Source organism: Salvelinus namaycush, chromosome 7, assembly GCF_016432855.1.
Source record: "Salvelinus namaycush isolate Seneca chromosome 7, SaNama_1.0, whole genome shotgun sequence".
Lineage (NCBI taxonomy): Eukaryota > Metazoa > Chordata > Actinopteri > Salmoniformes > Salmonidae > Salvelinus > Salvelinus namaycush.
Genome location: NC_052313.1, coordinates 53438821 through 53465685, shown reverse-complemented (window position 1 = coordinate 53465685; position 26865 = coordinate 53438821). Strand labels below are relative to the sequence as shown.

The window sequence follows — 26865 nt, the reverse complement described above, 5'->3', positions numbered from 1 at the left end:
TTGCACACAATGTGCGCCGCTTAAATAATGATACAATCGTACCGGACACGAAACAACTATATGATACTATTAAACTTTTCTTGCTAGCAAATGGCAAAAAATATAATTTTATAATTCAATGTTTTATCATGACTATTTTTCTAGGCAGAGTTGGACAGGTGTGCTAAACACTCTATCCCCACTGGCAGCCTCATTCTAACTACACTTGTCAGAAAGAGATACTATGGCTATACTTCTGGCAGAAGCACAGAGAGGGTCTCCTCACTTCCCTGTAGTGAGAGAGTTATAGAACTGCTGTCCTTATCTGTGCAATGTTTGAAATAAAAGACATGTCCAGATCAGGTTTTCCTTTCTGTTAGCCTCTTGTTCAAAATTCCTTTGGTAGTTCTTGATTGAGTTAACAGAGTCAAAGCATATAGACCCCTTATTTGATTGTAAAATAAAATGCCTTTCACTCGGGACATGTCCCGCCACACACATTCTGAAATTGCATTTTTGTCCCCCCCAGTTTTATCATTGGAATGTGATACAAAACGAGGCAACGATGTGCTTTAGGACCATGTGGACGCCTCCGAGCGGTCGGGTAGGCTGTTTGGAATGTTTATCCTACTGGATAAAAAAATATATATATTATACGTTATACTAATAACGTTCATATGCAGTCACAGATTAAGTGGCACCTTGAAAATGTCACTTCCTGTGCTTTGACTGCCCAAGTTTTGGAGGAAGATGGATGGAGTCTGGCTCTGAAATGAAGGCCCTAGAAACACAACGCCTAGATACACACCTCCAGGCTACATAGCTGAGCAGCGTGGTGAAATCTCTCTGAAAGACGAGTGGACCTGCCTGTCTACGTGTGTGGACAAGATTGAGGTCGAAATGAGGTACCCGGAGACTCAGAGTTTCAGACGTGCAAGCTATCTAACCTAACACAGGAGTAGACTAGTCATTTAAAAACTCATTGTACATGGTTCACCTCTCAGAAACGTCAGGCATGTTCTGGCAGCACTCTAAGATTACATGATGACCTTGACATTTTGTGTGAGTTTCGTTGGCTTACTGAACTAAATGACAGGCGAGGAAAATTGGCTGCGTTTCGAAATACCTGACTTGTTAACAACCGTGACTGTGTTGACCCTCCTCCTGAGAGGAGAGTGAGAGTCATTATGGCTGTCAGTTATGTGTCTTGTTTCCTGCACTTCCCTTTGGGATAAGATAACTATTCCATTCTATTCTATTCCATTCTATTGTATTCTATTCCATTCTATTGTATTCTATTCCATTCTATTGTATTCTATTCCATTCTATTGTATTCTATTCCATTCTATTCCATTCTATTGTATTCTATTCTATTCTATTGTATTCTATTCTATTCTATTCCATTCTATTGTATTCTATTCCATTCTATTGTATTCTATTCCATTCTATTGTATTCTATTCCATTCTATTCCATTCCATTCTATTGTATTCTATTCCATTCTATTGTATTCTATTCCATTCTATTCCATTCCATTATATTGTATTCTATTCCATTCCATTCTATTGTATTCTATTCCATTCCATTCTATTGTATTATATTCCATTCCCTTCTATTGTATTCTATTCCATTATATTCCATTCAATTCTATTGTATTCTATTCCATTCTATTCTATCCTATTCTATTGTCTTCAATCCTATTATATCCTATTAAATTCTATCCAATTTTATTCTATTCCATTCCAATCCATTCTATTATATTCCATTCCATTCTATTCTTTTCCATTATATTCTACTCCATTCTATTATATTCTATTCTAGCAGCTCAAGCCAAGCCAAGGGTAGGATTGCCCTCTACTGACGAAGAAACGCCATCACTGATCTATTGGTCAGCAGATCTGACCACACCACACATAGTACTGTAGCTAGCAGTGCAAGGCTGAACTACGCAACCTGCATACAAACTACATAATGTACAATTAATAACATGGGCATATGATGTCCGTTGACATAACATGAACCATATTTAAAATTTGCTTGAACCACATCAATCAATGCCACTCTTTAGGGATTGGGAACTCCCTCTTGAGGAGCAATTCAACTGGCCATACAGTGCCTTCGGAAAGTATTCAGACCTCTTGACTTTTTCCACATTTTGTTATGTTACAGCCTTATTCTAAAATCGATTAAATAGTTTTTTCCCCCTCATCAATCTACACACAATACCCCATAATGACAAAGTAAGACAGGTTTTAAGAAATGTTTGCTAATTTATAAAAAATAAAACCGGAAATATTATTTACATAAGTATTCAGACCCTTTACTCAGTACTTTGTTGATGCACCTTTGGCAGTGATTACAGCCTCGAGTCTTCTTTCGTATGGCACTACAAGCTTGGCACACCTGTATTTGGGGAGTTTCTCCCATTCCTCTCTGCAGATCCTTTCAAGCTCTATCAGGTTGGATGAGGAGCGTTGCTGCACAGCTATTTTCAGGTCTCTCCAGAGATGTTCGATCAGGTTCAGGCTCTTGCTGGGCCACTCAAGGACATTCTGAGACTTGTCCTGAAGCCCCTCCTGCGTTGTCTTGGCTGTGTGCTTAGGGTTGTTGCCCTGTTGGAAGGTGAACCTTCGCCCCCAGTCTGAGGTCCTGAGCGCTCTGGAGCAGGTTTTCATCAAGGATCACTCTGTACTTTGCTCCGTTCATCTTTCCCTCAATCCTGACTAGTCTCCCAGTCCATGCCGCTGAAAAACATCCCCCACAGCATGATGCTGCCACCACCATGCTTCACCGTAGGGAATGTGCCAGGTTTCCTCCAGACATGACGCTTGGCTTTTAGGCCAAAGAGTTTTATCTTGGTTTCATCAGACCAGAGAATCTTGTTTCTCATGGTCTGAGAGTCCTTTAGATGCTTTTTGGCAAACTCCAAGTGGGCTGTCATAAGTGGGCTGCCACTCTATCATAAAGGCCTGATTGGGGGAGTGCTGCAGAGATGGTTGTCCTTCTGGAAGGTTCTCCCATCTCCACAGAGAAACTCTAGAGCTCTGTAAGAGTGACCATCGGGTTCTTGGTCACCTCACCGACCAAGGCCCTTCTCCCCCGATTGTTCAGTTCTGCTCTAGGCAGAGTCTTGATGGTTCCAAGCTTCTTCCATTTGAGAATGATGGAGGCCACTGTCTTCCACTGTGTTCTTCAATGCTGCAGAAATGTTTTGGTACCCTACCCCAGATCTGACACAATCCTGTCTCGGAGCTCTACGGACAATTCCTTCGACCTCATGGCTTGGTTTTTTCTCTGACATGCACTGTCAACTGTGGGACCGTATATAGACAGGTGTTTGCCTTTCCAAATCCTGTCCAATCATTTGAATTTACCACAGGTGGACTCCAATCAAGTTGTAGAAACATCTCAATGATGATCAATGGAAACAGGATGCACCTGAGTCTCATAGCAAAGGGTCTGAATACTTATGTAAATAAGGTATTTCTGTTTTGAATTTTTTATAAATTTGCTAAAATGTATAATAACCTGTGTTCACTTTGTTATTATGGGTTTATTTTTTATTTAACCTTATTTAAGTAGGCAAGTCAGTTAAGATCAAATTCTTATTTTACAATGGTGGGCTGTAACATAGCAAAATGTTGAAAAAGTAAAGGGGTCTGAATACTTTCTGAAAGCACTGTATGTCTTCATTAGAGAATATTGGTTTCCACATGTAGGCTTTAACAGTATGGGTGGGTTGATTTAATGCTAGAGGGACAGACTCACTACACACTGCACACTGTACACTCACTGTCTGTCAGCTAAGCAGCTTTTCCTTTCTCTCTGGGTGGAATGCAGGGTTTAGGGGCATGTGTTATATGCCATCATGTCTCAACATGGGGACATGTATAAGCCAACTAAATGCTGATAATACAGTTTTCCTGCAGCCTTTGATTAGGTTTAGTCAAATGAGTCTTGGTGTACAGAAAGCTAATTGAAGAACTTGCATATTGTGTAAATAATTGTTTGAATGTGCCCCAGGTTAGCTTACCTGATTTTGAAAAGTATGTGGATATCATGAAGTCATAAAAGGCGCCAAATGTCAGTGTGTACATTATGTATTTTAGATTGGACCTGTCAGTCACGGAGGTTTGGATGAATCTACCAAATCGTAGGACGCTTAGGACCCAGGGGAAAATCCCGTGGATAAATTTAGGTTTTGTCCATAGCGCCCGCGAACTAACGTTTTACTGTAGATTATACTGTCAATTCTGTTTCGGTACTCAAGGTTCCGTGCGCAGGCAGAGAACTCACCTTGGAACTGTGCAAAGGCTGCGTAGCGTACCTGCCATTAATTCCAACGACACTGTTCTAGGACGGAGACAGAGATGCCCAAATGTGCATGAACCTTTTAGCTTTTTGCCTACCAAACAGAAGGACTTATTTTACGCAAATAAGCGGAAAAGCATGCCTTGTGTTGACAGGTGGTCGTTGGGTCTGCATACCTGCGTACTTCTGCTGGTTGTCACACGGACAGAAACTCAAAGGACAGGTAAATATGTCGGATACATTTTCGCAATTTCTTCGAAATGTACAGGCAAAAGTTAAGCCTTTTGAGACTTTAACTGCAAGTGACTTTGTAAGTGAATACTATTGCATCTCTAGTTGGTAATTACAACATAAAATAACAGCCTACTATGTTACATTTTGTGAATAAAAACATTTTACATCTGCGCTTTAGGGGATTATAGATTTTATTTTAAACCCTATTGAACATTAGTTCATTACAGCTACTCTTGATGGCATACCCATTGTAGACCATATAAGGAAAACATTTCGGTTTCTATGACACCTATGCTGTGGACTGTTCTGGGCATAATCAGGTATAGTGATATTTGATCCATCACTCAAGGGAGGAATGAACTGTGGTGGTTGTGCTAATGGTAATGTATGTCTAGGCTTGTCCGGAACTATGAATAGCTAAAATCGCAAAGACAATCTTCCAACACCAACACCAATAGCACATTCAATAGTTGCATTGGAATAGAAAGCTCAGTTTCCACCTCATTTTGTGGCCAATGTGCACATAGCCTGTCTTCTCTTGAGAGCTAGGTCTGCCTACGGCGACCTTTCTCAATAGCAAGGCTATGCTCACTGAATCTGTACATAGTCAAAGCTTTCCTTAATTTTGGGTCAGTCACAGTGATCAGGTGTTCTCTGTTTAGGGCCAAATAGCATTCTAGTTTTCTCTGTTTTTTGTTAATTCTTTCCAATGTGTCAAGTAATGATCTTTTTGTTTTCTCATGATTTGGTTGGGTCTAATTGTGTTGCTGACCTGGGGCTCTGTGGGGTCTGTTTGTGTTTGTGAACAGAGCCCCAGGACCAGCTTGCTTAGGAGGCTCTTCTCCAGGTTCATCTCTCTGTAGGTGATGGCTTTGTTATGGAAGGTTTGGGAATCGCTTCCTTTTAGGTGGTTGTAGAATTTAAAAGCTATTTTCTGGATATTGATAATTAGCCGGTATTGGCCTAATTCTGCTCTGCATGCATTATTTTGTGTTTTATGTTGTACACAGAGCATATTTTTGCAGAATTCTGCATGCGTTGTCTCAATTTGGTGTTTGTCCCATTTGATTAATTATTGGTTGGTTTAGCGGACCCCAGACCTCACAAACATAAAGGGCAATGGGTTCTATTACTGAATCAAGTATTTTTTGCCAGATTCTAATTGGTATGTCAAATTTTATGTTCCTTTTGTTGGCATAGAATGCCCTTCTTGCCTTGTCTCTCAGATCGTTCACAGCTTTGTGGAAGTTACCTGTGGTGCTGATGTTTAGGCCAAGGTATGTATCGTTTTTTGTGTGCTCTAGGGCAACGGTGTCTAGATGGAATTTGTATTTGTGGTTCTGGCAACTGGACCTTTTTTGTTACACCATTATTTTTGTCTTACTGAGAGTTACTGTCAGGGCCCAGATCTGGCAGAATCTGTGCAGAAGATCTAGGTGCTGCTGTAGGCCCTCCTTGGTTGGGGACAGAAGCACCAGATCATCAGCAAACAGTAGACATTTGACTTCAGATTTTAGTAGGGTGAGGCTGGGTGCTGCAGACTGTTCTAGTGCCCTCGCCAATTCTTTGATATATATGTTGAAGATGGTGGGGCTTAAGCTGCATCCCTGTCTCACCCCCCGGCCCTGTGGAAAGAAATGTGTGTGTTTTGTGCCAATTTTGTGTACATGGATTTTATAATGTCGTATGTTTTTCCCCCAACACCACTTTCCATCAATATGTATAGCAGACCCTCATGCCAAATTGAGTCAAAAGCTTTTTTGAAGTCAACAAAGCATGAGAAGACTTTGCCTTTGTTTTGTTTTGTTTTGTTTGTTTGTCAATTAGGATGTGCAGGGTGAATACGTGGTATGTCGTATGGTCATTTGGTAAAAAGCCAATTTGACATTGGCTCAGTAGAGGAAATTTACATTTCCTTTCACTGAAGAAATGTACAAGTCTGGTGTTAATGATAATGCAGAGGATTTTCCCAAGGTTGCTGTTGACGCATATCCCACGGTAGTTATTGGGGTTAAATTTGTCTTCACTTTGTGGATTGAGGTTATCAGTCCCTGGTTCCAAATATTGGGGAAGATGCCAGAGGTGAGGATGATGTTAAAGAGTTTAAGTAAAGCCAAGTCTGTCTGTCTGTCTGTCTGTCTGTCTGTCTGTCTGTCTGTCTGTCTGTCTGTCTGTCTGTCTGTCTGTCTGTCTGTCTGTCTGTCTGTCTGTCTGTCTGTCTGTCTGTCTGTCTCTGTCTGTCTGTCTCGCTCTTGCTCTCTCTCTCTCTCTCTCTCTCTCTGTGTGTATGTGGTGTGTGCGTGTGCAGCATTGTTTGTGCCCTCCAGGCTGGTGATTGATGGTGTGCTCAGACTTTCCCTTCTCCAGGGAGGGTTGAGGGTTGGCCAGGCCAGTCTTTCCAGGGAAACAGATGCCAGTTCATCTTGTGGCTCCTGACTTCATCTGTCTTTGTTTCCTTCTCTTGTTGACCATGCCAGGGTGGCAGTGAACACAGTGTCCTTCAACCCCGCTGACTCACATAGAGGTCAACTCTGTTGGAACGCTGTGTCTTTTGTATGGGCTTACAGACAATTCATATCATCAGGGGTTTCAGAAATTCCATGAAAATTCTTTTTAGCAACATTTCCACATTTCCACATAGAATAGATGTGGCATCCCTGTCCATGTTACAGTAGGTGTCTTGGAAATGATTGGTTGTATTGGAGCTGTGGTCTTGTTCCTTACAGGATGTTTCTGAGTGGAAAGGCAGTGGAAAGTTGATGTATTGAGGGTAGCTTCTATCTCATGCTGTAATTATAATATCAACTCTGTTGTTTCAGCCAACTTTTGTTTCATAGGGCTTCAAAAGATCTGTGTCCTTTCCTGGATCCACAGCTGTTCCAGCAACCTGCATGAACATGAGGTCCCAAACGCTGTCATAATCATACCAGTGTAACACCGTAGCAGCATAATGTTTTGTGTTCGTTGATTGATGGATGGTTGGGTCTTGTGGAACTATATTATTAACACATATTGGGGGAAGATTATATGATGAATGTCTAAGTAACATACACATTTTATTTCTGCTAATGTAGTAAAATAGATTTCACATAACTATTACCAAACTATCAAAAAATGTATGACCATACTTCTGAGGTCTTTCTGCAGGCTAGTTCAACTGGGCTCTAGGCCCAGACAGTGGCTTGGAATGTGACGTTGGATGTTTGAAAGACGTCCCTTCAACTTGAAAATTGCACTGCTCATTATACTGTGCAGACCTATAAGCTGTGCTTAAACTATGATGAAGAATCTACCCCTCTGGGGTTTGGCTGGAAAACATGTCTGCTTCAGTTCTGAACTAGAGACAGGAAGGTTGTTCTAGTCTGTAGCTAGCTACTGTTCTGCCATATAGTTCTGAACTAGAGACAGGAAGGTTGTTCTAGTCTGTAGCTAGCTACTGTACTGCCATATAGTTCTGAACTAGAGACAGGAAGGTTGTTCTAGTCTGTAGATAGCTACTGTACTGCCATATAGTTCTGAACTAGAGACAGGAAGGTTGTTCTAGTCTGTAGATAGCTACTGTACTGCCATATAGTTCTGAACTAGAGACAGGATGGTTGTTCTAGTCTGTAGCTAGCTACTGTACTGCCATATAGTTCTGAACTAGAGACAGGAAGGTTGTTCTAGTCTGTAGATAGCTACTGTACTGCCATATAGTTCTGAACTAGAGACAGGATGGTTGTTCTAGTCTGTAGATAGCTACTGTACTGCCATATAGTTCTGAACTAGAGACAGGAAGGTTGTTCTAGTCTGTAGCTAGCTACTGTACTGCCATATAGTTCTGAACTAGAGACAGGAAGGTTGTTCTAGTCTGTAGCTAGCTACTGTACTGCCATATAGTTCTGAACTAGAGACAGGAAGGTTGTTCTAGTCTGTAGCTAGCTACTGTACTGCCATATAGTTCTGAACTAGAGACAGGATGGTTGTTCTAGTCTGTAGATAGCTACTGTACTGCCATATAGTTCTGAACTAGAGACAGGAAGGTTGTTCTAGTCTGTAGATAGCTACTGTACTGCCATATAGTTCTGAACTAGAGACAGGAAGGTTGTTCTAGTCTGTAGCTAGCTACTGTACTGCCATATAGTTCTGAACTAGAGACAGGAAGGTTGTTCTAGTCTGTAGCTAGCTACTGTACTGCCATATAGTTCTGAACTAGAGACAGGAAGGTTGTTCTAGTCTGTAGCTAGCTACTGTACTGCCATATAGTTCTGAACTAGAGACAGGAAGGTTGTTCTAGTCTGTAGCTAGCTACTGTACTGCCATATAGTTCTGAACTAGAGACAAGATGGTAGCTCTAGTCTGTAGCTAGCTACTGTTCTGCCATATAGTTCTGAACTAGAGACAGGAAGGTTGTTCTAGTCTGTAGCTAGCTACTGTACTGCCATATAGTTCTGAACTAGAGACAAGATGGTAGTTCTAGTCTGTAGCTAGCTACTGTACTGCCATATAGTTCTGAACTAGAGACAGGAAGGTTGTTCTAGTCTGTAGCTAGCTACTGTACTGCCATATAGTTCTGAACTAGAGACAAGATGGTAGTTCTAGTCTGTAGCTAGCTACTGTACTGCCATATAGTTCTGAACTAGAGACAGGAAGGTTGTTCTAGTCTGTAGCTAGCTACTGTACTGCCATAGAGGTCTATCATGATCTCTGTGACACTTTGGTGAATTGTGTTTTGAGTTGGGTGTGACTAGGGGCAAATGAAAGGGAGCTGACAAATCAACCAGCTTTACCTGTCACTGTCTGACTCATCAAAGGACTCTGGTGTTGGGCAGGGCTCAGGTTCAATAAGAGGGACAGGAGGACAGGACATCTGTGTTGGGCAGGGCTCAGGTTCAATAAGAGGGACAGGAGGACAGGACATCTGTGTTGGGCAGGGCAGGGCTCAGGTTCAAGAGTCATGGTGGACATATTGTTAGGACAACAATGGTGGAAGAGTCATGGGGACATGCTGTTAGGACAACATTGGTGGAAGCGTCTTGGTAGACTTGTTGCTCTTAGTGGTCATGATGAAAAGAAAACCAGAAAGGAGACTGTATTGCTATTTGGGACAAACAGGTCAAATCCTGAACTACACATCTGTCCTGTCCAGGGAAGTAGTACGAACTCTGTCCTGTCCAGGGAAGTAGTAACACCTCTGTCCTGTCCAGGGAAGTAGTAACACCTCTGTCCTGTCCAGGGAAGTAGTAACACCTCTGTCCTGTCCAGGGAAGTAGTAACACCTCTGTCCTGTCCAGGGAAGTAGTAACACCTCTGTCCTGTCCAGGGAAGTAGTAACACCTCTGTCCTGTCCAGGGAAGTAGTAACACCTCTGTCCTGTCCAGGGAAGTAGTAACACCTCTGTCCTGTCCAGGGAAGTAGTAACACCTCTGTCCTGTCCAGGGAAGTAGTAACACCTCTGTCCTGTCCAGGGAAGTAGTAACACCTCTGTCCTGTCCAGGGAAGTAGTAACACCTCTGTCCTGTCCAGGGAAGTAGTAACACCTCTGTCCTGTCCAGGGAAGTAGTAACACCTCTGTCCTGTCCAGGGAAGTAGTAACACCTCTGTCCTGTCCAGGGAAGTAGTAAGACCTCTGTCCTGTCCAGGGAAGTAGTAACACCTCTGCTCTGTCCAGGGAAGTAGTAACACCTCTGTCCTGTCCAGGGAAGTAGTAACACCTCTGTCCTGTCCAGGGAAGTAGTAACACCTCTGTCCTGTCCAGGGAAGTAGTAACACCTCTGTCCTGTCCAGGGAAGTAGTAAGACCTCTGTCATGTCCAGGGAAGTAGTAACACCTCTGTCCTGTCCTGGGAAGTAGTAAGACCTCTGTCCTGTCCAGGGAAGTAGTAAGACCTCTGTCCTGTCCAGGGAAGTAGTAACACCTCTGTCCTGTCCAGGGAAGTAGTAAGACCTCTGCTCTGTCCAGGGAAGTAGTAACACCTCTGTCCTGTCCAGGGAAGTAGTAACACCTCTGTCCTGTCCAGGGAAGTAGTAACACCTCTGCTCTGTCCAGGGAAGTAGTAACACCTCTGTCCTGTCCAGGGAAGTAGTAACACCTCTGTCCTGTCCAGGGAAGTAGTAAGACCTCTGTCCTGTCCAGGGAAGTAGTAAGACCTCTGTCCTGTCCAGGGAAGTAGTAACACCTCTGTCCTGTCCAGGGAAGTAGTAAGACCTCTGTCCTGTCCAGGGAAGTAGTAACACCTCTGTCCTGTCCAGGGAAGTAGTAACACCTCTGTCCTGTCCAGGGAAGTAGTAACACCTCTGCTCTGTCCAGGGAAGTAGTAACACCTCTGTCCTGTCCAGGGAAGTAGTAACACCTCTGTCCTGTCCAGGGAAGTAGTAACACCTCTGTCCTGTCCAGGGAAGTAGTAACACCTCTGTCCTGTCCAGGGAAGTAGTAACACCTCTGTCCTGTCCAGGGAAGTAGTAACACCTCTGTCCTGTCCAGGGAAGTAGTAACACCTCTGTCCTGTCCAGGGAAGTAGTAAGACCTCTGTCCTGTCCAGGGAAGTAGTAACACCTCTGTCCTGTCCAGGGAAGTAGTAACACCTCTGTCCTGTCCAGGGAAGTAGTAACACCTCTGTCCTGTCCAGGGAAGTAGTAACACCTCTGTCCTGTCCAGGGAAGTAGTAACACCTCTGTCCTGTCCAGGGAAGTAGTAAGACCTCTGTCCTGTCCAGGGAAGTAGTAACACCTCTGCTCTGTCCAGGGAAGTAGTAACACCTCTGCTCTGTCCAGGGAAGTAGTAACACATCTGTCCTGTCCAGGGAAGTAGTAACACCTCTGTCCTGTCCAGGGAAGTAGTAACACCTCTGTCCTGTCCAGGGAAGTAGTAACACCTCTGTCCTGTCCAGGGAAGCAGTAAGACCTCTGTCATGTCCAGGGAAGCAGTAACACCTCTGTCCTGTCCTGGGAAGTAGTAAGACCTCTGTCCTGTCCAGGGAAGTAGTAAGACCTCTGTCCTGTCCAGGGAAGTAGTAAGACCTCTGTCCTGTCCAGGGAAGTAGTAAGACCTCTGTCCTGTCCAGGGAAGTAGTAAGACCTCTGCTCTGTCCAGGGAAGTAGTAAGAACTCTGCTCTGTCCAGGGAAGTAGTAACACCTCTGTCCTGTCCAGGGAAGTAGTAAGACCTCTGTCCTGTCCAGGGAAGTAGTAACACATATGTCCTGTCCAGGGAAGTAGTAACACCTCTGCTCTGTCCAGGGAAGTAGTAAGACCTCTGTCCTGTCCAGGGAAGTAGTAACACCTCTGTCCTGTCCAGGGAAGTAGTAAGACCTCTGTCCTGTCCAGGGAAGTAGTAAGACCTCTGTCCTGTCCAGGGAAGTAGTAACACCTCTGTCCTGTCCAGGGAAGTAGTAACACCTCTGTCCTGTCCAGGGAAGTAGTAACACCTCTGTCCTGTCCAGGGAAGTAGTAACACCTCTGTCCTGTCCAGGGAAGTAGTAACACCTCTGTCCCGTACAGGGAAGTAGTAACACCTCTGTCCTGTCCAGGGAAGTCAAATCAAATCAAATTTTATTGGTCACATACACATGGTTAGCAGATGTTAATGCGAGTGTAGCGAAATGCTTCTAGTTCCGACCGTGCAGTAATATCTAACAAGTTCTCTAACGATTTCACAGCAACTACCTTATACACACAAGTGTAGAGGAATGAATAAGAATTTGTACATATAAATATATGGATGAGCGATGGCCGTGCAGCATAGGTACGATGCAGTAGATGGTATAGAGTACAGTATATACATATGAGATGAGTAATGTAGGGTATGTAAACATTATATAATGTGGCATTGTTTAAGTGACTAGTGATATATTTATTACAACCAATTTTTTATTATTAAAGTGGCTACAGATTTGAGTCAGTAAGTTGGCAGCAGCCACTCAATGTTAGTGATGGCTGTTTAACAGTCTGATGGCCTTGAGATAGAAGCTGTTTTTCAGTCTCTCGGTCCCAGCTTTGATGCACCTGTACTGACCTCGCCTTCTGGATGATAGCGGGGTGAACAGGCAGTGGCTCGGGTGGTTGTTGTCCTTGATTATCTTTTTGGCCTTCCTGTGACATCGGGTGTTCTGGAGGGCAGGTAGCTTGCCCCTGGTGATGCGTTGTGCAGACCGCACTACCCTCTGGAGAGCCTTACGGTTGTGGGCGGAGCAGTTGCCGTACCAGGTGGGGTTACAGCCCGACAGGATGCTCTCGATTGTGCATCTGTAAAAGTTGAGTGTTTTCGGTGACAAGCCAAATTTCTTCAGCCTCCTAAGGTTGAAGAGGCGCTGTTTCGCCTTCTTCACCACGCTGTCTGTGTGGGTGGACCATTTCAGTTTGTCCGTGATGTGTATGCCGAGGAACTTAAAACTTTCCACCTTCTCCACTACCATCCCGTCGATGTGGATGGGCTCCCTCTGCTGTTTCCTGTAGTCCACGATCATCTCCTTTGTTTTGTTGACGTTGAGTGTGAGGTTATTTTCCTGACACCACACTCCGAGAGTCCTCACCTCCTCCCTTTAGGCCGTCTCGTCGTTGTTGGTAATCAAGCCTACCACTGTAGTGTCGTCTGCAAACTTGATGATTGAGTTGGAGGCGTGCATGGCCATGCAGTCATGGGTGAACAGGGAGTACAGGAGGGGGCTGAGCACGCACCCTTGTGGGGCTCCAGTGTTGAGGACCAGCGGGGTGGAGATGTTGTTTCCTACCCTCACCACCTGGGGACGGCCCGTCAGAAAGTCCAGGACCCAGTGGCACAGGGCGGGGTCGAGACCCAGGGTCTTAATGACGAGTTTGGAGGGTACTATGGTGTTAAATGCTGAGCTGTAATCGATGAACAGCATTCTTACATAGGTATTCCTCTTGTCCAGATGGGTTAGGGCAGTGTGCAGTGTGATTGCAATTGCGTCGTCTGTGGACCTATTGGAGCGGTAAGCAAATTGGAGTGGGTCTAGGTAGGGTGGAGGTGATATGATCCTTGACTAGTCTCTCAAAGCACTTCCTGTCCAGGGAAGTAGTCCCGTTCCTCTTTGTTCCTAAGTGTTTCTGTAGACAGCTCTTAGCATGTTAATACCTGTGTTTTGTCCCACTCGTAACTATAATTACTACTTTACCCTTGTGTAGCCTAGTTGACCAAACCCATCTAGACTTTTAACTTTTAAGTCACTCTAGGTAAGGTAGTAGAGACTGCCCCTAACCACAGCTATGGGATCTGATTACCCTACCACGAGTCTTAACATAAAGCCATTTGGTTAATAACAAATATCTGACCCCGGACCAGCAGTTAGTGAAAACGTCAACGACAATCCCAGGATGCTTTGGAGAGCCACAGGAAGTGTAATAATAGTGTAATAGTAACATACATGGATGATCTAACAGGGAGAAGAGGATGTTTTCATACCCTCTGCCACCTTTCTTTGTGTTTATATCAGCTCGCCCATCTAAATTGGTCTTTGAACAGAATAGGTCCTGTTTGATGGTACGGAATGCAATGTTTTCCCATCTGCAGAGTCAGATTGGGCAGGCTGCTTTGAGGTGGTGCTAGGGGTGATGGTGGGGACAGGGGAGACCGCAGGCTGGGGCTTGCATCACCTCCCCTGCTCCTCACGACATGGCCATATTAACATAGCTTAATTGTCATGGAAACCATTAAGAAAACATGTAATAATACACTGAGTGTACGAAACATTAGGAACACCTGGTCTTTCCATGACATAGACTGACCAGGTGAATCCAGGTGAAAGCTATGATCCCTTATTGATGTCGCTTGTTAAATCCACTTCAATCAGTGTAGATGAAGAGGAGGAGACAGGTTAAAGAAGGATTTTTAAGCCTTGAGACAATTGAGACATGGATTGTGCATGTGTGCCATTTAAAGGGTTAATGGGCAAGACAAAATATTTAAGTGCCTTTGAACGGGTTATGGTAGTAGGTGCCAGGACCATCGGTTTGAGTGTGTCATGACCCGCAGCACTTCTTTTTTTATGCTCAACAGTTTCCTGTGTGTATCAAGAATGGTACACCACCCAAAGGGCATCCAGCCAACATAACACAACTGTGGGAAGTGTTGGAGTCAACATGGGCCAGCACCCCAGTGGAACGCTTTCGACATCCTGTATAGTCCATGCGCCGGCGAATTGAGGCTGTTCTGAAGGCAGTAGGGGGCTTAATAATAAACATCAGGATTCACTTGTATGTATACTTCATTGAATGGTTAACAGACTATTTAATGGTTAATAGGTAGTTCACACACCACTGCACATATATTGCTGTGAACAAGCAGCCACTCAAAACATAGAAGGCATTTACCCTGAATTCTCTTCTTTGCTAGTCAGTCACTGTATCAGAGAAACCTCTATGTGTTGAGTGACTCACTGGTCATGGAAAGCCGGTTTCTAAAGCGTTTGATCAACACAGAACAAGACAATTGTCTGAGCTGCCTGTATTCAGTATAGTGGGAAAGGAACTCAGATAAGATAGCCTAGTGTCTAACGTTTCCACTGGAGGATCTATTGTGTTGTGGGTACTCTACGTCTCATCAGGCCTGGTGGAAAGGGGAATGGAAGAGGATGCTCTCATTCACTTCCCACATGGTGGCCAGATGGCATGGTGCCCAATTCAACTTCAACCAGAACAACTAACTGGATCCTAGCCGACTGGGGCCATTGTCCATTTAAGATACAAGTGCTAGATTCACACGGCTATTTGTCGCCATGAGCCTAAAGGGTAGAGGGTGGGGCTTAGATTTACTCCCTAGGGATTAATCATTGGAGTTGTATTTTTCGGGGGGGTGAGAAACTGCAGATTAGTTTAAAACAAACAATGTAATACTGTTTATATGCATTTTATAAACAGAATGTCAGATTAATTGTGATGGTACCAATGACTATGTATGAATAGACAAAGCCATTGATCACGTGACACCATTAATTCCTATGTGAAGGCTCAATAGCGCATTAAAGCCAAATTAAGTCAGTTAAGATGGCTTCTCATGGAGGCATAACGTGCAGTTTGAGCTACTCCAGGAAGTGACGTTGCAGGCTAGCTCAGTGCTGCCCCCTCTCATTGAGTAACTCAATGTGAAGGCCGACCGGGGTACTGCAGGCTGCCATTAGCAACTAAATTACCCCTATAACTTATTCTGTGTGCGATTTTAAAATAATTGTTTCTATGACATACACCTGGTGCATTAGAAGCAATTATTATTAGGGTACTACGAGGTAACTAGCCCCCCCCTAAGAACAATGTCTACTTGCTAACACAAAAAGCAACGTTTGGAGAAAAAAATTGGTATGTGGATGAAGATCATGCTTAGGCGAATAAAGTATAAAGGGAAATAATTGGCTACAGTTTACACTTTTAGTTATTTCATGAAATGTTGTTTATAGAAAAGGGGCGTTTTTTTAAAGTTCCCGGGGTAACTGGCCGATTATGGCATAGGGTTTCACACAAGTGTGTTAAAATCAATTTAATTTGTTTTATTTAGAAATTATTTAGTAAGTAATACTTAAAAGCTAAGTCTAGTTGTCTTATTTTAATGATTAAAATAAAATATGGGGGAAAAAGGTGTTGCACATGTCACCATTAATATCTGCACTATGAGGAGATTTGATGTAAAGTCCCTCTTTTTAACTCACCTGCACATTCATTTTCTTTGTGGTTCCTTTTCCAAACAATCCATTATGTACATTGATTTTAAATCCCAGCAGTCTTTAAAATTGCATTCGGCAGCAAAAGGTTTTCAATAGTTGTTTTTAATTAATAAAAAATTCATTGGAATATAATATTGGAATGGAATATAAATAATAACATTAAATAACATTGGAATATAACATTTAATAACAACTAATTAACTCCGTGTAACATTGATGTGGCAACTCTCTTATGCTCGCTATTGCACGATTCTAATTTGTACCTGTAGGTCACAAACAAATAACTAGCCCCCAGGGGAAAGTTTCCCCCTAGTAGGGGGAGGGGGGAGTTGCCCCCAACACACTCATCAAACATATTACTACTTTACTAAAACATTATCAACAATTTTCTCTCTAAACAAGTGGATTATTTATTTTAAGGCTTTCCTATTTATATATTTAAAAACATTTTTAAATTTTATCAACTTTTTGTTGAATTATCTCCAAAAGTTGTGATGACACAGAGGACATTTTTTCGCGGTGACAACCAGGGAAAGTGTTGGGTGACATCTTGTGGTATTTGGGGGGGGAGCAGTTACCCCAGGGGGATAGTTACCCGCTACTACCCTAACATGGTTGTCTTCAAAACAAGTTTTTATTTACACAAAGATTGACCACAAAGATCGCCATTTTTCCATTCACTATAATTGGGGATCCTGTTTTCTGCTAACAATGTCTGCAGTACCGTGGTCGGCCTTGAACTTCCGTGGCTTCAATGAGAGGGGGCAGTCATTCTCCCCTGGATGGTATATACGATGTATTGAACCAAGAACTTTTCTTAGATCGAAACTACAGGGTTTGTTTGGCACCTTTTGGCCCGTTGTTTGCTTGTAAGCTTCTCGTCATCCAGTCCAATCCACCTCAAACCATCACTGATTAAACATCTGTGGTGAAACGCCCAGTGAGTCAACTGTGTCATGTTAGCTGTGTCAGAGTACATTTTTTCCAAAATGTGTCTGACCCCTGTTGACCAGCATCACAGTCACCTCTCTGTCTGTCTCCGTCATCTCATCGTTTCTCTCCCTGATCCTGAAGTATTTACCCTGGTCCAAAATCTGTTTGTGCTGTCTTGCCAAATCCTATGGTCGTTTCTTTAACCTGGTCCCAGATCTGTTTGTGCTGTCTTGCCATTTGCCAACACCAATGGTCGTTGTTGGCAAGACAGAACAAACAGAGCTGAGACCAGGCTAGAAGTCTGAGCCTGTGACTGGGAACTTAGTGTGAATTGATGTGTTGTGACACATGCTGCAAGGGAAAAGGCCCATCTCCGGAGGAATGTGATCGCAGTATTGAGCTGCAGCTCTATGGCCCGTGGGTCTTGGTCTTTCCACTTGACTTTGATGTCACATCCCCCTAGAGTCTCACACTAAAGACAGCAGTGTCTGTCAGATGAACAGTAGCCTATAGCAGGGTTTCCCATCTACAGCCCTCCAGTACCAGCAATGGAGGAGAGAGGTATTATGACGTTTAACTCAATACGTATGTATAAAAGAGGGAATAAAAGAGGACTTAGATGCTTTGTTTTGGTCTCATATTTCATATTTCAGTAGGTCAACGGAAATATAAGAATCGCAGCGTCCCTCCGAGAGAATAATTGTTTTATCTCCTATTCATGTGGCCTGCTGTACTTCATGTTGTTGTCAGCTACAGGTGCGGCCCTGGTATTATAAAGTTACACCATTCAACATACTCTCGTCCTAGATACTGTAGGTAGTCATTTCTAAAGCTCCACTTGCTCTTTGGCTGTGTGTGTTTACAAAATGCACTCATAATTGTAGACAAGAAACAGTGTTTAGTCGTGTCTTAAACTAACACCATTTTCCCAGTCTTTCCTTGAAATAACCTGATTGTAGACTAATTAAAACAGTGGGAAATTACAGACAGCAGAAAGGAGACCTGAAAGCTTTTAACGGTGCAACCAACACCCAATATCCTTCTTCCCTGCTTAGGGAGTGAATGTTATTTAAAATCTGACTTCTCTGAAATGGAAATGGATAGAAATGCCTTTTCTTCAGCAAAATATATTTTACCTAAAAAACAAGTGACCCTCCCCTATACCCAAAATAATAATGAAAACATAAAGTGGATAGCAGAGAACATGCCTACCGTTTACCGTCACTTTTTGGACACACCAGAGCCTTAGATATGCCGTTCTGGAAACTGTTCTTTGTCCTGTAAGCATTAGGCCTATAAGGCAACGCAGGATTTTTTTAATAGGGCACAGGGCTGCGGGCCAGACAGTTGTAGGTTCACAGACCACCATGGACAAGAGTTAGAGTAGAGGTGTAAAGATCTCCTTTATAGTAAAAACATTGCATGAATCTGTCACAGGATTTGCAGGTCTGAGAAAAAATAGCCTTTTATAAACATTTCATGCAATTCTATGTCATTTTACATATTAGCAGAGTCTTTTTAAATACCACACACGTTACTGAAATTACAGATTCGGAATGGACAGAGAGATAGGCATATGTGTTCATCTTATCATATTTCTCCAAGGCCAAATCAACGAAACTGTCCCTGTTTGCAAATAATGAAATCTGAGACATCATTAGGAATCTAAGCATGGTACTTTAAAAAGTTAGGCCTACCTTTCCACCTCAGACGGAGTAGTACTATCGACGCAGAAACATTTAAGCTTTAACTGCTGGCTACTTTTCTTCCATGGCTAAACCCAGTGAGAGAAGGTCACACGTGTTTCCCTAAAAGCTGTCTGGGTTTAAACATCTTCTATTGCACAGAAAGTGAATAGCTTAGTCAATTGAAAGTGACAGAATTAGATTACTTCTCAAGCAAAGTAAATTATTTGTCTCCCTGGCTATAGAAGGTTGTGAATGCCAAAGAAACGAAACAATGATATCCCCATATGCATCGGAGTCACGTCTTTCCCGGGTATTTTACAACTTGTTTCTAGCATAAAGCATCAGGGACCAAAGCACTGTTATAGATCACTTTACATAATCGGATCTGTACATTTTTTTCAACATCTTAAGCTGACAAGGGATAGGCCTGTGCTTTTTGTTGTGTTCTTCTGACCACTGCTCTAACAGTCATTGAAGTCATGATTCCACTACCATGTTTTTGAGCCAGGTCGTTTGTGCCAAAAGCTATGGGCACAGTACTCCCCCTTTATCCTGAGCAGAATACCAAAGTGTTGGGACTACTTAACTTTTTTTCTTGTGTCTCTTCTACTGAGTTGGGGAATGTCAATATATTTGTGGTTGATGACAGTAGATAAGCTAAATATGGAATATCTATAGACGGTTGTTTTTTATCATACAATATGTTGACAGATCTCGACAGATTTCTTTCTGCTGTTGCCTGAAACCAAGGTCCTCTTGTACTCCAATTAAGATACTTTACAACAAGCATCTTATTGTGTTGCTTTCCTCTCCTCCTATCTCCTGTCTTCTCTAATGAATCAGGCATTGATACTTGAGAAAAAAGACAGTGTCTTTCAGTTTTACACCCTCTTCTCTGAATATTCCCTGCTTCGCTCTCTGAAAAAAATCTCATTTCGAAATCCCACTGTGGGTTCAACCTCCAAACACAACCACAGACGGTTGTGTTTGGGGGGAGGGCATTGTGTTCGAGGGGGGCAGTGTCACACAGACGGTTGTGTTTGGGGGGAGGGCATTGTGTTCGAGGGGGGGAGTGTCACACAGACGGTTGTGTTCGGGGGGAGGGCATTGTGTTCGAGGGGGGGAGTGTCACACAGACGGTTGTGTTTGGGGGGAGGGCATTGTGTTCGAGGGGGGGAGTGTCACACAGACGGTTGTGTTCGGGGGGAGGGCATTGTGTTCGAGGGGGGGAGTGTCACACAGACGGTTGTGTTCGGGGGGGGGGAGTGTCACACAGACGGTTGTGTTCGGGGGGAGGGCATTGTGTTCGAGGGGGGGAGTGTCACACAGACGGTTGTGTTTGGGGGGAGGGCATTGTGTTCGAGGGGGGGAGTGTCACACAGACGGTTGTGTTCGGGGGGAGGGCATTGTGTTCGAGGGGGGGAGTGTCACACAGACGGTTGTGTTCGGGGGGAGGGCATTGTGTTCGAGGGGGGGAGTGTCACACAGACGGTTGTGTTCGGGGGGAGGGCATTGTGTTCGAGGGGGGGAGTGTCACACAGACGGTTGTGTTCGGGGGGAGGGCATTGTGTTCGAGGGGGGGAGTGTCACACAGACGGTTGTGTTTGGGGGGAGGGCATTGTGTTCGAGGGGGGGAGTGTCACACAGACGGTTGTGTTTGGGGGGAGGGCATTGTGTTCGAGGGGGGGAGTGTCACACAGACAGTTGTGTTCGGGGGGAGGGCATTGTGTTCGAGGGGGGGAGTGTCACACAGACGGTTGTGTTCGGGGGGAGGGCATTGTGTTCGAGGGGGGGAGTGTCACACAGACGGTTGTGTTCGGGGGGAGGGCATTGTGTTCGAGGGGGGGAGTGTCACACAGACGGTTGTGTTCGGGGGGAGGGCATTGTGTTCGAGGGGGGGAGTGTCACACAGACGGTTGTGTTCGGGGGGAGGGCATTGTGTTCGAGGGGGGGAGTGTCACACAGACGGTTGTGTTCGGGGGGAGGGCATTGTGTTCGAGGGGGGGAGTGTCACACAGACGGTTGTGTTCGGGGGGAGGGCATTGTGTTCGAGGGGGGAGTGTCACACAGACGGTTGTGTTCGGGGGGAGGGCATTGTGTTCGAGGGGGGGAGTGTCACACAGACGGTTGTGTTCGGGGGGAGGGCATTGTGTTCGAGGGGGGGAGTGTCACACAGACGGTTGTGTTCGGGGGGAGGGCATTGTGTTCGAGGGGGGGAGTGTCACACAGACGGTTGTGTTCGGGGGGAGGGCATTGTGTTCGAGGGGGGCAGTGTCACACAGACGGTTGTGTTCGGGGGGAGGGCATTGTGTTCGAGGGGGGCAGTGTCACACAGACGGTTGTGTTCGGGGGGAGGGCATTGTGTTCGAGGGGGGCAGTGTCACACAGACGGTTGTGTTTGGGGGGAGGGCATTGTGTTCGAGGGGGGCAGTGTCACACAGACGGTTGTGTTTGGGGGGAGGGCATTGTGTTCGAGGGGGGGAGTGTCACACAGACGGTTGTGTTTGGGGGGAGGGCATTGTGTTCGAGGGGGGGAATGTCACACAGACGGTTGTGTTTGGGGGGAGGGCATTGTGTTCGAGGGGGGGAGTGTCACACAGACGGTTGTGTTTGGGGGGAGGGCATTGTGTTCGAGGGGGGGAGTGTCACACAGACGGTTGTGTTTGGGGGGAGGGCATTGTGTTCGAGGGGGGCAGTGTCACACAGACGGTTGTGTTTGGGGGGAGGGCATTGTGTTCGAGGGGGGGAGTGTCACACAGACGGTTGTGTTTGGGGGGAGGGCATTGTGTTCGAGGGGGGGAGTGTCACACAGACGGTTGTGTTTGGGGGGAGGGCATTGTGTTTGAGGGGGGCAGTGTCACACAGACGGTTTCTGCCACATTACTGCCAATATAATGCCTGAAGAAGGTCCTCTATTTTGCTCTTCATCACTTTTGCATGTCCATCAGGGCACTCTGCAAGTAGACCATGGCCCAGTTCCATTTCAGTCCCTACTCCCTAGCCCCCATCCCTTCAGTCTTCACAAATCTGAAGGGACTGGACAGATATACAGTTGAAGTCAGACGTTTACATACACCTTAGCCAAATACATTTAAACTCAGTTTTTCACAATTCCTGACACTTAACCCTAGTAAGAATTCCCTGTCTTAGGTCAGTTAGGATCCCCACTTTATTTTAAGAATGTGAAATGTCAGAATAATAGTAGAGAGAATGATTTATTTCAGCTTTTATTTCTTTCATCACATTTCCAGTGGGTCAGAAGTTTAAATGCACTCAATTCGTATTTGGTAGCATTGCCTTTAAATTGTTTAACTTGGGTCAAATGTCTTGGGTAGCCTTCCACAAGCTTCCCACAATAAGTTGGGTGAATTTTGTCCCATTCCTCCTGACAGAGCTGGTGTAACTGAGTCAGGTTTGTAGGCCTCCTTGCTTGCACACGCTTTTTCAGTTCTGCTCACAAATTTTCTATAGGATTTAGGTCAGGGCTTTGTGATGGCCACTCCAATACCTCGACTTTGTTGTCCTTAAGCCATTTTGCCACAACTTTGGAAGTATGCTTGGGGTCAATGTCCATTTGGATGACCCATTTGCGACCAATCTTTAATTTCCTGACTGATATCTTGAGATGTTGCTTCAATATATCCACATAATTTTCTTTCCTCATGATGCCATCTATTTTGTGATGTGCACCAGTCCCGCCTGCAGCAAAGCACCCCCACAACATGATGCTGCCACCCCCGTGCTTCACGGTTGGGATGGTGTTCTTTGGCTTGCAAGCCGAACATAACGATGGTCATTATGGCCAAACAGTTCTATTTTTGTTTCATCAGACCAGAGGAAATTTCTCCAAAAAGTACAATCTTTGTCCCCATGTGCAGTTGCAAACCTTGGTCTGGATATTTTATGGCGATTTTGGAGCAGTGGCTTCTTCCTTGCTGAGCGGCCTTTCAGGTTATGTCGATATAGGACTCGTTTTACTGTGGATATAGATACTTTTGTAACTGTTTCCTCCAGCATCTTCACAAGGTCCTTTGCTGTTGTTCTGGGATTGATTTGCACTTTTCGCACCAAAGTACATTCATCTCTAGGAGACAGAACGCATCTCCTTCCTGAGCAGTATGACGGCTGTGTGGTCCCATGGTGTTTATAGTTGCGTACTATTGTTTGTACAGATGAACGTGGTACCTTCAGGTCTTTGGAAATTGCTCCCAAGGATGAACCAGACTTGTGGAGGTCTACAATTTTTTTCTGAGGTCTTGGCTGATTTCCCCATGATGTCAAGCAAAGAGGCACTGAGTTTGAAGGTAGGCCTTGAAATACATCCACAGGTACACCTCCAATTGACTCAAATTATGTCAATTGGCCTATCAGAAGCTTCTAAAGCCATTACATAATTTTCTGGAACTTTCCAAGCTGTTTGAAGGGACAGTTAACTTAGTGTATGTACACTTCTGACCCACTGGAATTGTGATACAGTGAAATAATCTGTCTGTAAACAATTGTTGGAAAAATTACTTGTGTCATGCACAAAGTAGATGTCCTAACCGACTTGCCAAAACTATAGTTTGTTAACAAGAAATGTGTGGTGGTTGAAAAACAAGTTTTAATGTCTCCAACCTAAGTGTATGTAAACTTCCGACTTCAACTGTATGTGAGTATTAGTTGAACTCATGAGTGAAATAACACACACACTAGACACAGTTAATGCAAAATGTGAACCCTCTTAATTAGCTTTTTCCTCATCTCAGTGTAGTGTGTGTAGTCCATTCGACAGTAGATGGCAGCATTTCATGCATTTTTGTTAATTTATTTGCACTCAGATTCCCAAACCCCTCTCCATAATGATGGTGCCGAAATGCAATGGTTCCCTCTTCAATGCTCCGCTCTACTGGTGGCTGTGTTTATTGTAATCTCTTTAGAGTAAATCAACTTCTCATAGCTATAACCCACAAGTACATCAGTGGAGGCTGCTGAGGGGAGGACGGCTCATAATAATGGCTGACATGGAGTGAATGGAATGGTATCAAACGCATGTTTTGGATACCAGTCCATTCACTTCACTCCAGACATTATTATGAGCTGTCCTCCCCTCAGTAGTCTCCACTGAAGTACATGGACAATTCATGGGCTACAAATCAATCAATTAATCTACTATTTATTGTCCCATTGCCAATCTCATCTTGTGAGGTGCTGTTGTAAATTATACTGTGTTCTCTGTTGGGGTAAGGGTGAAATATAAATACAGTACAAAGTAGCGTGCTGAGCTGTCTGTGTGAGGCTCTGGATGGCCTGGGAGTGCTGAGCTGTCTGTGTGAGGCTCTGGATGGCCTGGGAGTGCTGAGCTGTCTGTGTGAGGCTCTGGATGGCTGGGGCGTGCTGAGCTGTCTGTGTGAGGCTCTGGATGGCTGGGGTGTGATGAATTGTCTGTGTGAGGCTCTGGATGGCCGGGGTGTGCTGAGCTGTCTGTGTGAGGCTCTGGATGGCTGGGGGCATCTGTGAGCTGTCTGTGAGGCTCTAGATGGCTAGGGTGTGCTGAGCTGTCTGTGTGAGGCTCTGGATGGCTGGGGGCGTGCTGAGCTGTCTGTGAGGCTCTGGATGGCAGGGGTGTGCTGAGCTGTCTGTGTGAGGCTCTGGATGGCTGGGGTGTTAGAAAGTGCTGTGTTGGGTCCAATGGCGGACCGGCCAGAACTGGAGATGGTGGTCAGTTCAGAGTCAGACTCAGAGCAGGAACCTTCAGGTACAACTTAAAGGCACAAACCTAAACATGTAGGCTATGATTTTAGATTAATATGTGCTTTATTTATGAGATTATCAGTAGGACTGTAATCGGGGGGCATACCTTGTACATTTGTATGTGCTATGATTGGTGTATTCCTAGTGAGTTTTTGAGGGTGCACCCATAGCCATAGCATACCTTGAAAACTCAGTGTTCAGATAGGCTACTTGTTGGTCAGTCCCAAATGTTTGTATTTTGTAATGTGGATAACTTTCTTCCCAGATGAACATAGTGGCCAAATGTATAACTAGTTTGGTACCCGTTGCATCAACAAATAGGGTTATCCTACACAATTAGCGGTCTGGTGGTTTGCATGAACAGGGTGGCCTGGGATGGAGTCAAATTCCCGGCCTGAATGATTGTTTCAGTCCGCCCCTGGTTGGGTCCATACAGCTGTGGTGGGGGTATTTAAGAATGTGGGGTCCTGGCATGCTCTCACTGTAATCCCCTTCCATAAACCTTAACTAATTATTTGGCAGATCTCTACAGTCCTCTAGTATTGTTTGCCAAGGACTAGAGGATGTGTGTGTGCGTGTGCGTGCGTGTGTGCTTGCGCATGTGCGTGAAGGAAATTAGCTTTTAAACAGCATTTTTTTTCTCTCAGCTCCATGGCAAAATGTGTAGATGTGCAGGAAATTACCTTGAAAACAGCAAAATGTCTTCTCGCCTACCAAGATGGAGGCCTCTAAAATGTTATTTCCATGTAGAACCCTAGCTAGGCAGTGTCAGTTCTTTAACCATGTAGACCCCTAGCTAGGCAGTGACAGTTCTTTAACCATGTAGACCCCTAGCTAGGCAGTGTCAGTTCTTTAACCATGTAGACTCCTAGCTAGGCAGTGACAGTTCTTTAACCATGTAGACCCCTAGCTAGGCAGTGACAGTTCTTTCCCCATGTAGACCCCCTAGCTAGGCAGTGACAGTTCTTTCCCCATGTAGACCCCCTAGCTAGGCAGTGACAGTTCTTTAACCATGTAGACCCCTAGCTAGGCAGTGTCAGTTCTTTCCCCATGTAGACCCCTAGCTAGGCAGTGACAGTTCTTTAACCACGTAGACCCCTAGCTAGGCAGTGACAGTTCTTTCTCCATGTAGACCCCTAGCTAGGTAGTGTCAGTCTTTAACCATGTAGACCCCTAGCTAGGCAGTGCCAGTCTACCTGTCTGATGAGGATGACCATCAGTCTGTCCATCCTGGTCTCAGTGGTCCCAGCTGTCCCTGTTACCAACACACAGTGTCTTTGAGACAGGACCACCTGGTTGGCCCTGTGGTTATGTATCATGTTTCTCTCCCTTTGTTGTGTTTTGGTCAGTTTCACTATTCACACAGTACAAACACTCACATAGTCCTGACTGGACCATTTCCCTCCATCTACGTATATGCATTCACACGTGACTATAGGAATACTCTTATGCATTCACACATGTTACTATAAGAATACTCAGCGTGAGAGACGTGTGTGTGTGTGTGTGTGTGTGTGTGTGTGTGTGTGTGTGTGTGTGTGTGTGTGTGTGTGTGTGTGTGTGTGTGTGTGTGTGTGTGTGTGTGTGTGTGTGTGTGTGTGTGTGTGTGTTACATATGCATGTGTGCCTAACCTGTCAAACTGTGTAGTGGTCTACCAGCTGCTTCTACTCATCACCTCTCACTACTCTTAGTCGCTGAACCATGATCCTCCAGTTTGTTTATTTACCCTTCTAATACCCCAGTCCAGGTCAGCATGCTTGGTTGACTAACGTAGATGAAATGGGTTTGAACTATCAGGTCAGAGAATAGCACAGACAGGGAGGGAACAGAAGGGAGGGGATGGAGAATGTCTGTGGGAGGTTGTGGAATGCTCATAAAGTCATATTGATACACTGACTATAGATGTTCATTAGGAGCGCGTGTCTCTCTGCTCTCTATGTAAAGGGTGGGGTTTTAATCTACTGTAGATTGGGTATAGAGTACTTGCAGGTACCATTACCAATGAACAAGCAGCAAAGCACAACCAAACAATCATATTTTCTGTTGTCCAGTGCTACACTCTTAGTAAAAAAAAAATCCAAAAGGGTTCTTCGGCTGTCCTCATAGGAAAAACCTTTTTGGTTCTAGGGAAAAACCTTTTTGGTTCCACTTAGAACCCCTTTGGGTTCCATGTAGAACCCTCTGTGGAAAGGGTCCTACATCTACCTGGAACTAAAAAGGGTTATTCCAAGCGCTCTCCTATGGGGACAGCTGAAGAAACCTTTTATGTTCTAGATAGCAAAAACAATTCTAAGAGTGGAGCAATGTTTATTATGTGGTTTACCCTTCTATCTGTGCTC

General features: G+C 44.6%; 1 protein-coding gene across 1 annotated transcript in view; it reads left to right on the top strand.

Annotated features, from left to right (window-relative positions):
- The first annotated feature begins 4247 nt into the window (after positions 1 to 4247).
- Positions 4248 to 26865, top strand: part of LOC120051446 (collagen alpha-1(XVIII) chain-like) — a 75116-nt gene continuing 52498 nt past the window's right edge. The window contains exon 1 of the mRNA XM_038998308.1: positions 4248 to 4511. Within this exon, the coding sequence (XP_038854236.1) occupies positions 4427 to 4511 (85 nt within the window). The 5' untranslated portion in view covers positions 4248 to 4426. The remainder of the gene's footprint in view (positions 4512 to 26865) is intronic.